At 51.1% G+C, this 15,916-nt stretch overlaps 2 protein-coding genes across 4 annotated transcripts in view; one reads left to right on the forward strand and one right to left on the reverse strand.

The window, feature by feature from the left end:
- The window catches only part of COL8A2 (collagen type VIII alpha 2 chain), a 154,477-nt gene extending 148,872 nt beyond the window's left edge, over window positions 1-5,605 (forward strand). For both annotated transcript variants that reach the window (XM_066639087.1, XM_066639088.1), the window contains one exon: window positions 1,086-5,605. In XM_066639087.1, coding sequence (XP_066495184.1) covers window positions 1,086-3,007 — 1,922 coding nt within the window. In that variant the 3' untranslated portion in view covers window positions 3,008-5,605. The remainder of the gene's footprint in view (window positions 1-1,085) is intronic.
- Window positions 4,788-14,361, reverse strand: ADPRS (ADP-ribosylserine hydrolase). Of its 2 annotated transcripts, XM_066639091.1 has the most exons (7): window positions 14,187-14,361; window positions 13,187-13,283; window positions 11,771-11,978; window positions 9,233-9,417; window positions 8,966-9,066; window positions 6,856-7,189; window positions 4,788-5,703 (listed from the first exon to the last, which is right to left on the reverse strand). In XM_066639091.1, the coding sequence occupies exons 1-6, from the start codon at window positions 14,359-14,361 to the stop codon at window positions 6,900-6,902; spliced, it is 1,056 nt and encodes a 351-aa protein (XP_066495188.1). In that variant the 3' UTR covers window positions 4,788-5,703; window positions 6,856-6,899. The 2 variants fall into 2 exon arrangements, with proteins under 2 accessions (XP_066495188.1, XP_066495187.1); XM_066639090.1 differs by having other exon boundaries at window positions 4,788-7,189.
- Window positions 14,362-15,916: the final 1,555 nt, after the last annotated feature.

Below are 15,916 nucleotides of genomic sequence, written 5' to 3' on the forward strand. Positions count from 1 at the left end.
TAAGCTTCATCCACTCTGCTGAGCTGGGCCTGAGCCTGCTGGGCAAAGGACTGTCTGCAGAAGCATTGCTATGTACCAGTGCGCTTCCAGAGGGCTCCAGAGGTGAGGCTTGCTTTGGGGCGATACCCTCAGTGACCAGAACGGTTTGGGTATGGGTGCTAAGTTTCTGTAGCACCCCAGCTGTGAGGTTGTGCCCACAGTCAAAAAGTTAGAACATAAGAACGTAAGAACAGCCCCACTGGATCAGGCCATGGGCCCATCTAGTCCAGCTTCCTGTATCTCACAGCGGCCCACCAAATGCCCCAGGGAGCACACCAGATAACAAGAGACCTCATCCTGGTGCCCTCCCTTGCATCTGGCATTCTGACATAGCCCATTTCTAAAATCAGGAGGTTGCGCATACACATCATGGCTTGTACCCCGTAATGGATTTTTCCTCCAGAAACTTGTCCAATCCCCTTTTAAAGGCGTCCAGGCCAGATGCTGTCACCACATCCTGTGGCAAGGAGTTCCACAGACCAACCACACGCTGAGTAAAGAAATATTTCCTCTTGTGTGTTCTAACACTCCCAACACTCAATTTGAGTGGATGTCCCCTGGTTCTGGTGTTATGTGAGAGTGTAAAGAGCATCTCCCTATCCACTCTGTCCATCCCCTGCATAATTTTGTATGTCTCAATCAAGTTAGTCATGACTACAGCTGCAGACCGATGCACCCTTGCCTGTGAGTAAGCTCCACCAAACATAGTGGGATTTACTTCTGAGTAAACCTATCTAGGCTTTTATTGCTAGTCCCATTGAAATTGTTGGGACTTGATTTGTTTGCAATTCACTTCTCTCCTTGGTTTCAGTGGTACTTCTTCACGACTGACCTCCAAGGGGGGAAAACCCACAGAATTCAGAGGGCAACAGAAGCTGCCTTGGCCAGCAAGGGGTGATGGGAAGCAAAGGCCTGAGCTCGCGACATCTGCAGTCCGAGCTCAAGAGGCAACGTGTGCCTGCCTGCCTCTCCCTTGGGCCTCAGGCAGGGCATCAGAAGTGGCTCCCTCTCACTCACCTTTCTCCTTGACTTCTCTGTCTCCACAGATATGCCGCCGCCACTGCCACTGGACCTCAAAGGGGAACCTGGACCTCCCGGAAAGCCTGGCCCCAGGGGCCCTCCTGGCCCGCCTGGGTACCCTGGGAAACCAGGCACTGGAAAACCAGGACTTCACGGCCAACCAGGCCCTGCTGGGCCCCCCGGCTTCTCTGGCATCGGCAAGCCAGGCATCCCGGGGCTTCCGGGCAAGGCAGGGATGAAGGGGATGCCTGGTCTGAAAGGGGAGCCTGGTGTACGAGGAGACCAAGGGCCCAGGGGCTTGCCAGGCCCACCAGGGTTGCCTGGACCAGCGGGCATCTCTGTCAACGGTAAACCAGGCATGTCGGGAAGCCCGGGCCTTCCAGGATTCCGGGGGGAGCCCGGCCCAAAAGGGGAGCCCGGCCCTCGGGGCGAGCGCGGCATGAAGGGCGAAAATGGAGTTGGGAAGCCAGGGCTGACGGGACCACGGGGGAACGGCGGGCCCCCTGGCCCTGCGGGGCCTCCGGGGCTGCTGGGCATTGGGAAACCGGGACTTGACGGCCTGCCTGGCGCTCCAGGTGTGAAAGGCGACACGGGCCTTCCAGGGGAGCCAGGAATCAGCGGGCAGCCTGGGCCAATGGGCCCACGGGGACCCCCAGGCGTAGACGGAATTGGTGTGCCGGGGGCCGCTGGCATACCAGGCCTGCAAGGTCCTCTGGGTCCCAAGGGAGAACCTGGCATCCGCGGCCTGCCTGGGATGCCCGGGCCAACAGGGTACGGAAAGCCAGGCTTGCCGGGCTTAAAGGGAGACCGTGGGCAACCAGGTGGTCCAGGAGTCATTGGGGACAAAGGTGAGCCAGGAATGGATGGGGAGCCAGGCGAGATGGGGCCTCCTGGCATCTCAGGTGCCCCAGGTCCTCCTGGTTCCATGGGCTTGCCAGGCAAGCATGGCATTCCAGGCCCTAAAGGTGAGGCTGGGCCAACTGGGCCAGGGGGACCGCCAGGACTGCGGGGGGACCAAGGGCCCAGTGGGTTTGTGGGGAAACCCGGGGTGCCTGGGGAGCGGGGGCTGCCTGGGCCACATGGGATGCCAGGCCCAATGGGCCCCAAAGGGGAACCTGGCTTCATAGGGCTGCCCGGGGTGCCCGGACTAACAGGGGCAGCGGGCTCCAAGGGGGATTCAGGTTTCCCAGGGCAACCAGGCCACAGAGGCCCCTCAGGAATACCAGGCTTGCAGGGTCCTTCTGGACCAATGGGGCCTCAAGGCCTACCAGGCCTGAAAGGGGAGCCTGGCTTGCCAGGCCCTCCGGGAGCTGGCAGAATAGGGGAGCCAGGTGTTCTTGGTCCCATTGGACCCCCAGGGGTTCCTGGGAATCCTGGATTAAATGGGCTACCTGGCCCCCCAGGGCCCCCCGGCCCCCCAGGGGCCCCAGGGATGTTTGATGAGACGGGCATTGCTGGCCTCCATTTGCCCGACGGAGGTGTCGAGGGAGCCGTGCTGGGGAATGGCAAGCCCGGAAAGCCCCAGTATGGCCGAGGGGAGCTCTCTGCCCAGATGGTCCCGGCCTTCACTGCCATCTTGACCTCGCCATTCCCAGCCTCTGGAATGCCGATAAAATTTGACAGGACTTTGTACAACGGGAACAACGGCTACAACCCCGTGACAGGGATCTTCACCTGTCCCATCTCCGGCATCTACTACTTTGCCTACCACGTTCATGTGAAAGGAACGAACATCTGGGTGGCGCTCTATAAGAACAACGTGCCCGCCCTCTACACCTACGACGAGTACAAAAAGGGCTACCTGGACCAGGCTTCCGGGAGTGCCGTGCTTGAACTCAAGGAGAACGACCAGGTCTGGGTCCAGATGCCGTCAGATCAAGCCAACGGTTTGTACTCCACTGAATACATCCACTCTTCTTTTTCCGGATTCCTTCTCTGCCCAACATAACAGCTGTTGGGCACGCCTCCTTTCATCCCCTTTAGCCATAAACTTATCTTTTAAAAATAAAACATACAAAAGTCACTGGGAAGACGGTGCGCACCAGTGGTGTGGACCCACTTGGGCCAAGCCAAGAAGATCATTTGAGCAGACTGTGCTGATGCTTTTGGTACCATCTCTGGATTCAGAATTTAGGGTCCCCCTGGCGACTGCACATCCGACACAGGTGCTAACTTGGAGATTAGCTGCCTGGCAGTTCTCTTAGAATGCACAGAAGGCATTTCAGAGGCAGCAGCACACAGGAGGCTTCAGCCTGTGACCTACGAAGCTGCAAAGCGCTTTAGCCAACGGAGGCCTCTCTCCAAATTTGCTCACGTTTCCATTTAAACACATGATCCACGTCAGTCCCTGGGCTATAATAAAAGACCCAATAGGGTGAATTGTGGAATGCTTTGCAGAAAGCACCTTTTACACCATGCTCAGTCCAGCTCTAAAGCATCCTAGCAGAGATGTATGGGAACAGGCAAGTATTCCCGAGCCATCAGGGATGCTTTTGATCCCTGCAAAGCAGGGCTCCTTAAAATTCGCAAACGTGTGTGTTGAATCCATTGACAAAGCAAGTGGCTCGATCCCCATTACGTGCAAGTCAGTGGCCCAGAATCGTACTTTTGCATCCGACAATCGCAGTACAAAGGCACTGCAGGCACAGCTTCAATGTGTCTCTTGACCAGTGAAAGATGGTGTTACATTAGTATTGAAGTGCCAGTTTTAAAAATTTTTCTTCAGGATGCGTAAACTTTTGGTTGAGGGTTGTTAGAATTCCCAAAACCACCCCAAGAAATTTTTGATTTTAAAAAAAAAGAACACTCATTGAAATTTTTATAGTCAATCATTTTTACAATGGTGCTATTAGCTACTTAATATTATTCACAACTGTAGTGCAATATCTATTGAAAGAGGTGCAAAAATTTCTGTGACTTAAAAAAAGAGTAATTTTGTCTGTCTTTTTGTTTTATTTTTTACCACTTTATCTCAGTAATGCTTGAAATGTCACTCATCTGACTCTGGGTTACTCGCAGCAGGTATAAACTGTGGTCATGTGAATTGCCTTGGCTTGGAGCAATCGAAACCTCTGGTCCTGAAAGTGCCTTCATAAATATAGCCATGTTTCTCCTCCAAGGGGTGGCCCTTGACACTGCTAAGAAGAGCCTTCTTGTCCTGGCCAAGGAATATGCTGTTCAAGGAATGTCACGTTAAATCTGCAAAGAACTGCTTTCTGTAGAGACCTATCCTGAAGAACATAGACAGAAGTAATCCAGCCCAGGGTTCAAAGACTAACCTTGCTCAGGATGCTAAAGATATGACCAGAGTAGCCGAGTATGATTCTCCAGGTTTACTGTAGTATTCGAGTAACAGATGAAGAGATGAAGAGTCAACACCAAAAGGCTGATGCTGGAGAATTTGGGTCACCTGCTATTTTAGTTGTGCTGCCAACTGCCTCTCCTTCCTTCCTTTCCCTTTAACTTACTTAAGCGATTTAGACACAACAAAAGTACAGGGCCCAAGATTTCAAATTCCAGCTGATGTTTTCTAAATTCCTGGAGATCAGTATGGCAAAGGAACACTCCACCTGCAATGAGGCCTCTAGTTTCACGTTGGATCACAGCAGGCTACGTTCGAAGAAGCCCAGTATGTACATTTTCTACGTGCCCAAAACTGGAAGGAGGATTCGAGAATTGTGCCCTCGATTTACGTTTATTTTCCTCTGGAAAAGATCATTAAGTTTCCATTTTTAAAATGATACAATGACAGAAAAACTTTATTAACAGTAGTCATTGCCAGAGGTAGAAAGAGTGATGGATAAATTAATAGCAGCAGAGGATGACATCAATCCAAGACTTGCACCTGGGGCCTTTGTACACAACTTATTTATACTGTGTTTTGACACAGAGACAATCTTTCATTTTTCTTTGTATAGATTCATCATTGGTGTTCTGGCTGGTAAGACGGAGCACACAATGACAAAATGCACATTTAGCCTCCCAACTCAGAATTATTTACTTGTTCTGTCCTATAGGTATCACTCTCCAGCCTCACTATTCTCTTCTCATACAGAGCATAAACCTGCGTTTATATAACCTTTTACACTTTTCAATATGGCATATCCAAAACGTGCCGTCATTACACACACGCAGACAGGGCAATGCATCATGGGCCGAAGAGGCAAGTCGTGGGTTAGTTTATGTTTTTGGAACCTGACATTTGTCTGGGACAAAGGTTGGGTTTGTGTGCTCAAGAGCAGCTGGGAATGGGGTTTCAGTCACTAGAAAGATCCGTTTTTAAAATGTCTTCTTCTCCATGCATTGCAATATGCATTGTTATATACCATTGTTTTTTTAAGTTTGCCTCCAGTATCTTCATTCCTAACCTAGTATATAGAGGGTGTTTAGTTTTGTAAATACTTATGTTACATGCACTGTGTCATAGTAAATTTGGTTTAAAATGCACTCTTGTTTTGTGATCAAAAAGCGGCCTTCACTTCGGAACTGAAACTACAGTACTTGATTGTATTGACCCAACATCAATAAATCTTATTTTACAAAAAGAGATTTATTTGCATGTCAGTTATCACAATTTGTGGCTATGTAAATACATCTGTATTACTCATCTTTGGAGCCAGCCGGTTCCTTCGCTCACTGATTGCACTATGAAAGAAAAGATGCATTAGATGAGCAAGCAATGCAGCTTGCTAACAGCTCGGCCACCCTCCCTTTCCTGGCCCACTTGCAGACTTGACCACAGCTTTCACACGAATGCTGGTGTCTGAAAGGCCAGGACACCACCATCAAGCAGGAAAGGCACTGCTTGCCCAGAGCATGTGTTCCACAAACTGCAGTGCTTTAGGCTGGGGCTTGACACTCCCGACATATGGCAACCCTCAAAAACAAACACAGAAGTCCCTTGAAAGCTTTAGGCTGCATAGGAGGAAAACATCTGCACCAAGATGCACTCCACTACATGTGGAGGAGGCAGAGTGTGTTCCTACCTACACCTATCGACTGCCCTGCTTCCTGTACTATCAGTCAACCACACACAATATTTGACATCGGTACAGCTACACTGTGTGGTTGTTCCATTATCAATCACATGCTCCTGGCCTACACACAATATATATGTATGTGGCCTATTCAAAACACTGTTGCCCTGTGCATGACCATCTGGTGAAGAGGGAAAGGCACATGTATCAGCTGGAAGGCAAGCTCCTGCTCTCCATCATAGAAAGAAGCACATTTGGGGAAAGTCACCATCCAAGTCAGCCTTTTGATGAATGTGGCAAACAGCCACTTCAAATGTTTTTTGTTTGAAAACAGCAGGGCCTATTCCAGGTATCTAAAGATACAAGAAATCAGACTCCAAATACTTGAATTGCTCAGTCACAAAAAGGGGGAGGAGCCTGCAATAGATCGGGAGGGGAGACTGTATGTGATGACCGCTCATCCTAAAGTTGGTCAAAACACAATGTTTCCAGTCCTACCTTGGGTTTCTCCTAAGCGCAGCCCAGGAACATGATTCCGCACCACCAGCAAGTGAGAACCTGCCCAGCAACCCACCAAAAGGCCCCCTTTAGGCTAAGCACCCCAAGCACCCAAAGACACAGAACAGAGAACAGAAGTTTCAAGTCTTGAAATCAGAGACAGTAGCAAAAAAAGGAGGTCTGATGTATGCAGCACAGAGCACTTGGACACGGCAACAGCTTATCCTGGCCATTCAATACTTTCTGGACATCTTTCCCCCATTTGGGGAACAGGGTCCTTATTTCAGACGAGATTCATTTCTTCTGGAAGGTGAACACTTACATGATCACAGGCCCTTTTGGTACCAGGTCCCCCTTCCGGGCTCACTACCGCTGGCAGTACAGTTCGTACAAGCTGTCGGCCAGCTTTTCAGTCTCCTCGAAAGACTCGCAGCTCTGCTTCCAGCTCTGAGGAACCTGCTCTTCCCCATAGTAAGCTCCTGCAATGGCTCCAGCCATGGTCGCAATGGTGTCTGTGTCGCCACCCAGGGAGATGCAGTAGAGAATGGTTCGCTGCAGGCTGTTGTAGTCCTCGGGGATGTCTGGGTGAGATGTCATGCAGCGCAGGAAGGCGTAGATGGCAGTGGGGACTGAGTGCAGAGCCGCAATGCCATTGCCTAGCAAAAGAATCAGCTCCCTTCAGAGTGGCAGACGTCAGAAGCACCTGCTGCTCCAATGGCATTACAAAATTAAAATGCAGTGACTTAATAATGCCTACTTGAGGCCACAGGAGTATGTTTTACATCAGCAATTTTCAACCAGTGTCCACAGTGTGATGCGGAAGTTTGGAGCGCAGCAGATGAAAATTGCTGAAAATCTCTTCCAGGTTCTGCAGCTCTGTTTCTAGGACAACAGTCTGTAGTAACAAATTATCTGTCCCTCTGCCGGCAGAGCCGTGAGTACAGACAGTTGACCTACAAACAGAGCCAGAAAACCCAGAAGAGTCTCCTGGAAGCTGGACTTGACATCACAAGAGGCAAAGACTATAGAGAAGACCATGGTGGTCAGGGTGCCATGAGCAGAAAAACACTGAAAATCACTGTTTTACATTATTTCCTTTGCTACTCTTGCAGTGTTGCCAGTGCCATGACTTGGGAACCCACAAACACATCAGCACACAGGGCAATGCTGGCACTGAGAAACTTGGAGGGATTCAAGCCCCACAGCACAGAGCATGGCCTCCTGCAACTCGCCCCTCTTCTCTCAGCCTCAGCTCTCCCACTGAATGTTTGTCATGATACTTTCCCTTCTTCCTCAAGACTTCCTATGGCAAGCCTGAAGACAGTGGTTTCTCATTCTTGCACAGCACCCAGCACGGCAACACCGCCACTGCTGCAGAAATGACTGGTGGGCGTGTGTGAAGCAATCACGCTCCAGTGTGACCAAAAGCAGAAGCAGCGGGTTCTCCAGCTCTCACTGCAGAAGGGACCTGAGCAAGACTGGGCTTCCACCTCAACCCCTCCTCACTGAAGCCACAGTACTGCTTCAAAGGAACTTCTGCAGGGGAGAAGCAAGATAGGCAGCAAACACCGACACGTCTCACAATGGCAGTGGAGAGAGAAAGACCAGCCAGGGCCCAAAAAGCACTGCCATGCTGGGTCACAAAGCTTCACATTCTGCCTCTGACAACAAACCAGCTCAAATGCCCCAAGCACATCTGCAAGTATGCCGTGGTACATCCCTTGCTGGGTCTCCCAGCGTAAGACGCTTGGGCCTTTTCTCAGTCCAGAAGCCAAAGTCCTGCTATTAATCGTCACGCTCCTTTACAGCACCAATCATAAGAAAGTCGTCTTAAAAGATACAAAGACCGATCACCTCACCCTGCCTTTTGCAATGCATTTCACAGGTCAAACAGGCACAGAGGGAAGAGGTGCTCATGTTTTATCCTAAACCCCCTTCCTATCGGTGTTGCTGGATGACCACCTCCTTTTATTTTGAGAGAATGACTTGTCTCCCCCCCCCATATTCACTCCCTCAGTGTTCGTGACTCAAAAAATCAACTACTAGGATTTTGTCATCATATAAAACAGCAGTGGCCAAACTCGCCACCGCTCACAACGGAAAAGCGATCCCCGTTCGGACTGCCCTTTCCGTTCTGCCTGGATGCCACATGTAGTACTCCATGATTGGGGGACAGGGATACTTTGAGCGGTTGCTTCTGCTCCCGGGCATCTCAGAAGGCCACACAACAGGACTTCTAGGTAGATGCGACTGCCCAGAGCATCCCTGTCCCCCAATCACAGAGGACTACACACGGCACCAAGGCAGAACGGATTCATCGGAACCCCGGATCCAGCCCCCAGGCTGGGGTTCAAGCTGCCCTGGTATAAAACGTAGAACTGGTACTTTCTGGGCATAATAACAGGGAAGGTTGTTCTCAGGAATATGCTTACCTAGTTCGAATATCACATCTGACTTTGGGACAGCACTCTGCTCCAAAAATTCTTTGATCTTCTTTAGCCTCTTTGAAAAAGGGAATTCCTCATGCCCCGCCCTGAAAAGGAGAGACTAGAATGAGACATGCTGCCCCTGATGGTGCTCCCTGGGGCATTTGGTGGGCCACCAGGAAGCTGGACTAGATGGACCTGAGGCCTGATCCAGCGGGGCTGTTCTGACCCTTGTAAAAGCTTAAGCATACAGAGACCGCAAATGTCACTTACACCCGTGCATCAGCCACAGACTTTTCATCAGCTTCCACATCCTCCATGTGGCCGATCAGCTGCTCCAGGAACTGGTCCCGGTTCAGCTTCCCTTGGAGAGCGTAGTGAACAGCCAAGGCCTGCAGGATACCGCCATTGTAGCCCAGGGAGTTGGCGTGGGTCAGCTGAGAACTCAGTTTGGCAAACTGCAAAATTGAAACATGACGTTGAAAAGGCTATGCTTGAAGAGGGAATCTGCACTACCACTTTCTAGGCAGGGGGAGGAACAGAGTCATAGGGTGATCAGACAGTGTTCTACGACCACTTGGCCCTCCCCAGTGGCCCCAGTGCTGCTGGCTTCCCCTGGGTGATTTATCCTTAGTATCAGTATCTGAATAATATTTGGACACAGCAGGGGTGGCCAAACCTGTTTAACATTACAGCCACATACGATAAACTTCAGATGTTTGAGAGCTGCAATATTTAAGAAGCACTTAAATATATTTATTCACCATGAACATTAAACTTTGGTTTTAGTCCAGTGACTCTCAGTTGACACCCGGTAAATAATTATAAAGCTTGAAAATTATAATTATATTTATATATAATTACATAAAATTATAACTATAATTATAAAGCTTGAAAATTTCTTATTTATCTTTTATAATAATATTAATGCAAAAAGGAGTTCAGTCAGCATATTTCCAAGAGCTGCACATTATATGTCAAAGAGCTGCATGTGGCTCACAAGATGCAGTTTCGCCACCACTGGTATAGAACCTACTGAGTGCCTAAGGGCCCAATCCTATCCATCTTTCCCATGCTGATTCAACCACGATACAGCCCCAAGGTAAACAAACATTCCCTTACCTTGAGGAGGATTCTGTGACTGCACCACCACTGCAGGACATGGCTATATCAGTGCTGGAAAGCTGGATAGGATTTGGCCCTAATGCACTTTGCATATATTATTTTCTGAATGGAATCCGCAGAACTACACTTTGCAGGTATGGAAAACTGAGGCTGGGAGGGGGTGGCTTGCTGAAGGCCATCTAGAGAGGATTCACGGGGGTGGGTGGGCAGATTAGAGCTGGGGGAGTCTTGATCCTCAGCTCGTTCACCACGAACCTGCACAGCTCTTAGGTCTCAAAGTAGAAGCCAACAACTCAAGAATAAGCAAAGCTGAACCGTTAGCATTAAAATATTTATATACCACTTGTCAACAAAAAAATGTTCACACAGCAGTTTGCACAGGAAAATAAGCTGAAATACAGTCTCCTCTCCCAAAGGATTCACAAGCTAGAGACACTAACCAACAGCCATTAGAACAGGGAGAGAGCTAGAGTTCTGCTAGAGAGAGCAGTAGCTTTTGCTCTCCCCCTGCTAAAACTATACGAGAATCACAACTCACAAGGTGTTTCATAGTCCAGTTAGCCAAGGCCCTGCTAATACAACTCATTCACAAACCAAGCACGCTCCACAATCTCCTTAGCAACCTCTGAATTCACCTCTGCTACTCTTTTGCCTGAGTTTGTGGGAAAGGTGGAACGAATGAAAATAAAAGCTAGAGTTGTTCATGCTAGGCCATCACCTCCAGTCACCCTAAACTGCAGAGTTACCACTAGAAGGGCTGTCATGCAGAACGACAATAATAATGCCAGACAAAAGCCACTAAGTGACCAGCTACAGATTTGGTCCAGGCCAGCTAATGCATGTGGTCCAAGTTCAAACCAGGAGGAAGAGTGAATGGAGCACTTGGGAGACAAGCTCAGTGACTTAGGGTGCAATCCTTACCCACTTTCCAGCACCGACATAAGGGCAATGCAGCTCCAAGGTAAGGGAATAAACATTCCCACCCAACTGCAGGATGCAGCACATGCCCCATTGGCACGGCTATGCCAGTGCTGGAAAGTCAGGATTTGGGCCTTATCCTTTCTCTCTGTCACAGGCGTCTCCAAACTTTTCAACACGAGGGCCACGTCATATATTTTACACATTTTCGCGGGCAGAAAAAAAATCAGTTTTATAGATGAATGAATGAAACTTAAATGAAATAATAAGTTTTATTTTGACCTTTTTTGTAATCAAAGAATGGTCTGATTCAGTTTTTCAGTGATTTTCAACCACTGTGCTCCAAACCCCCGTGGCACACCATGCTGAGAATCGTAGCCCTAACTGGTTTGCTCAGAGTTGGAGGTCTCTCAACTCCACAAGGTTACCTAAACCTTTTGCGTACCAAAGTATGCTGCTGGGCCTCTCAGCATTCTTTAACAGCAAATTTCGTAATCTATTTTTCCCTGCGAAAAAGAGTCTTCGAGAGTCCCCAACAGGTTCGCAAGTTGCCACAGCAACAACTTCAACTAACCCAAAGATACAGATTCCACCAGATTTGAACTGGGTCAGCCCTGCAACCCGCAAGGGGCAACCAATCAATGACCACAGGAAGAGGAACTGGACAGTCCTTACAAAATCGTTGCCAAGCTAACAAACAGGGAGCCTTTCTGTGCGCTGATGGAAAGACTTATTAATGCGGGCAACTGACAAGGCATTGACAAGCACCTTCTTCACATCTTGAATGTCAGGGTAAGCCAGTGAGATGCCTGCCGCTCTCATGGCACCGCCATTTCCATAGGACCCTTTTCCATTGAACTGCTCTCTTGCCGGCTCAAAAACATCTCTGCATTTGGGACGGAGAAGCTTCTGGAACACAGTCGTCACCGCCATCCCGTAGCCTCGGTCAGGGTCTTCCTTGTATTCCTCAGCAAACCTGTCAGGGGCAGACTTTGTTACATCAAATCCCACTTACACCACACCCCACATGGGACAGCTGCTACTATTTAAAATTTAAAAAAAATTAAAAGATGGGTGCTGATTCGATCCAGAGACCAGCCACCAAGAGGGGATTTGGGAGGGTTCACACAATGCGACACAACACCACCCACACCTTGTCCAAGGTGATGAACTACCACTGATATAATGCCTTCCTCTTCCCCTGTTTGCAGTGCAGACCCCTCAAGTCTCTCTCCAGAGATGCCTCAGGGCTGCCACCCACACCCTTGTATCTGGAGAACGTAGAACCTGACTAACTACCACTGAAATCAGTAAGACAGACTCACCGTGTCCGTCTTAATCCGTCCCATCGCTATCAACAGGCATCAGCCATGACTATCTTAGGATATATAACCTAGTGGCACTTTTTATATACATCCAGGAAATGCACGCAGAACTGTGTCAGTTGTGGTTACAGTTGGATGAGGATCTGTGATGTGTCTCAACCTAAGCCTGAGAAACTTCTCTGCTGTTTACCCGGCACAAGTGCGAGGCGGAGTGTGAACTGCTTAAAACTTTTGAGCAGAAATGTTTATGGAAACTCACCACTGTGCCAAGCAGTGACCCTTTTCATTGACATTAAACACGGGAAGGTTCAGTATTCAGGCAGGAATCGCTGCATGAACTTATGAAGCTGTCGTCTACCAAGCCAGACCACTGACCTCCAGCCTGGTGCCCCTGCCAGACCAAGAGCGCAATCCTATTGTCCCTTAGCGCTGGCGCTGAGCTCCAGCACTGGCACTAGGTGTCATAAAAGTACAGTAAAGCACGTTTACAGCACCGTGGGGGGAGGGGGCCCAGCGCTGGGAGGATGCTGCTTGGTGGTGAACAGCCGGAACAGGAGAAGGGGCTGGGGAGGGATGGGACTGGTGGAGGCTGAACAGCCCAACATGGAGGTTCTCAAGTCTGCACCATCAAAATACCCGATGCAGACTTGAAAGGCCCCATTGCAGGGCCCGTACCCTTACATGGGGCAAGGTGACAAATGTCCCCTTCCCCTGAGGAGGCCTCTGTGGGGCGCTGATGCAGCGGTACCTACTTTGACAGTGCTGAACCCGTGGTGGCGGTGCCCATAGGGTTGGGCTGTAAGACCCCAAGAGAACCTCCTCCAGCCCCTCCACGTGGTGCAAGTCTGTCTGCTCTCACCGCTTCGCCATGTCCACTTCGTCAAAGCCCCGCCTGGCCAACAGGGACCTCGCCACAGAGTGGGCCATTGCGGTGTCATCGCTGTAGCTGAGGATGCCTAGAAGCCAAGGACAAAACATGCACAGAAACAGAGGGCAGGCACATCCCGGTGGTGCATCAGGGGGACAGCATCACGCTCGGGTTCTGGCCACAGCGTCCACAAGCTCTTGGGGCTGGGAGTGGCTGTTCAGGGGTGGGAGACACACAATCTGCCTTCCCACAGACACCCACTGGAACTGTTCAGCCTCAAGCTGAGCCTCAAACTGGATCCGAATCCAGAAGGCCACCTGGGCCCTAAGGGGGATCACACTAGCAGTCAGTGGGAGGGACTATTGCAGTCAGTGGGCAGGGCCAAGAGCTCCTCTGGCGGTCGGTGGGTGGGGCTAAAAAGTCCCAGTACAGTCAATGGGAGGGGCTAAGATGTCACCTTGCAGTAAATGGACAGGACTAAGTCCCCTGGCAGTAGGTGGGTGGGGCCAAGGGCTCCCCTGGAAGTGGGTGGGCAGGGCTAAAAAGTCCCAGTACAGTCAATGGGAGGGGCCAAGGTGACTCCTGGCAATGGGTGGGCGGGGCCAAAAATCCCCTGGCAGTGGGTGGGTGGGGCCAAGAGCTCCCCTGGAAGTGGGTGGGCAGGGCTAAAAAGTCCCAGTACAGTCAATGGGAGGGGCCAAGATGACTCCTGGCAATGGGTGGGCGGGGCCAAAAGTCCCCTGGCAGTGGGTGGGCGGGGCCAAGAGCTCCCCTGGAAGTGGGTGGGCAGGGCTAAAAAGTCCCAGTACAGTCAATGGGAGGGGCCTCCTGGCAATGGGTGGGCGGGGCCAAGAGCTCCCCTGGAAGTGGGTGGGCAGGGCTAAGAAGTCCCAGTGCAGTCAATGGGAGGGCGGGGCCAAGAGCTCCCCGGCGGCCGGTGGGCCTCCACTCCGCCCGCGCGAGCCTCAGCCCGGCTGCTCCGCCCCCTCACCCTCTCGCTGCTCGGCGTCGTCCGTGGCCGGGCGGGCCCGCAGGGAGCGCGCGAGGCGGAGCAGCGCCCGCAGGTCGACGTCGTCCAGCCCCTCGAAGCGGCCGCCCAGGCAGTCGCCCAGCAGCGCGCCCAGCAGGCAGCCCCGGAAGCGGCCCCGCAGAGGCGCCGCCGCCATCCCGCTCCTCGCCCGCCCGCGCGCACGCCTGCCTGCCTCCCCGCTCGGCCGGGACGCTCTGGGCGCGCGGCGGCGCGGGGAGCGAGCGCCCCCTGCCGGCCGGCGGCCGCGGCGCCTCCTCTGGCGCTGATGAACCAATTCCTATTTCTGAGTCATTCAGTATCAGCCCCTCATTTATTAACGTCAGTCAACTGTTAACCACTCCTGAACTATTAGTTGATTAGCAACTGCTCACTAATTATCATCACTAATGATATTCATTAACTCACCAATACTGCTAAATAAATAAATAATATCAATTATTGTTAATAAAACTCATTATTAGATCCGATTCATTAATTAACTAAAAAGTAATCATTTTTAGCAACAAGTTCTTTTTTAAAATAAAATTCTTGCTCATCACTAATTAACTAATCCATTACTGATCACTAATTAGTGATGAAGAAGAGTGGGAGACCAAAGGCCCTTAAGGGGGCCCCATCCGCAGGACCGCGTTGCTCGGGGGCCTGGCCGCGCCGCCCCTCTGGCAGCTGTGGGGAGCCCTGCAGACCCAGCCCTGCAGCCCCCAAGCGATGCGATCCTGGGGGTCGTGTTGCTGCCTCCCCCCCCCCAGGACCTGCTGTGGGCTTGAACGCCCCGGCAGACTCCCCCACTCCTGCTCCTTGCCCTGAAGGGCAGCCAGAGCGGCTGCCAAGGAAGCCCTTCGCACGAGAAACCCGCCACCAAACCTTAAAAGCGCACACGTTATTGTTGGGGCTTCATTATTGGGCTGTGCACGGCCTGCATGTCGGGGTCCAACCCTGATCCCGGACACCACAGAGAGACCTTCTCAGGGCCCTCGCCGTTCCAGGCACCCTTGTTTTCCGCAGCCGAGCTGGCGTGACGTGCTGCAGCCCAAGGCGTCTCACCGGACATCCAGGCGCTGCTGTGGGGGCTCCGGTGACCAGCAGCACGAGGGTGACCCATCCCAGAGACACCAAGTTCTTCTCCCAGGTCTTCACTCTCGTGCTCCCCTCGTGTCCTTTGTCTTCAGTTCTACTGTCACCTGGCCTTGCAAGGTGATCATCATCATCATCCTCAATTTTTGCACAGGGTCACCAGGTGCAATAGAGACCAGACAGCCTCCACCTTCAACCATTGTACAGAACAGTGTTTCTCAAACTGTGGGTTGGGACCCACTAGGTGGGTCGTGAGCCAATTTCAGGTGGGTCCCCATTCCTTTCAATATTTTCTTTTTAATATGCCAGACTTGATGCTCCCATGGGATGTGACTGCATTTGGGGAAATGTGACAGCTCTATACTTGAAACAAGCTGCTATGTACATTCTTTAAACAATGATACTCAATGGGACTTACTCCTGGGCAAGCGTGGGTAGGATTGCAGCCTTGGATTGTTAAAAATGTTCCCTGCTTGTTGATGTCACTTCTGGTCATGACATCACTTCTGGTGGGTCCTCAGAGATTCACATTCTAAAAATGTGGGTCCTGGTGCTCAATGCATGAGAACCACTGGTCTAAGAGAAAAGCGGTATATAAATACTCTAATACATACACA

This window comes from Tiliqua scincoides, chromosome 10, assembly GCF_035046505.1.
Source record: "Tiliqua scincoides isolate rTilSci1 chromosome 10, rTilSci1.hap2, whole genome shotgun sequence".
NCBI classification, from domain to species: Eukaryota; Metazoa; Chordata; class Lepidosauria; order Squamata; family Scincidae; genus Tiliqua; species Tiliqua scincoides.

Excerpts from the sequence above, each read along its gene's own strand:
- ADPRS (XM_066639091.1), bottom strand. The coding sequence starts at position 14,361 with ATGGCGGCGGCGCCTCTGCGGGGCCGCTTCCGGGGCTGCCTGCTGGGC. Across the intron at positions 13,284-14,186 it reads CGACGCCGAGCAGCGAGAGG|GCATCCTCAGCTACAGCGAT; the intron begins GTGAGGGGGCGG and ends CTTGGCTTCTAG. Across the intron at positions 9,418-11,770 it reads ACATTCAAGATGTGAAGAAG|TTTGCCAAACTGAGTTCTCA; the intron begins GTGCTTGTCAAT and ends TCAATTTTGCAG.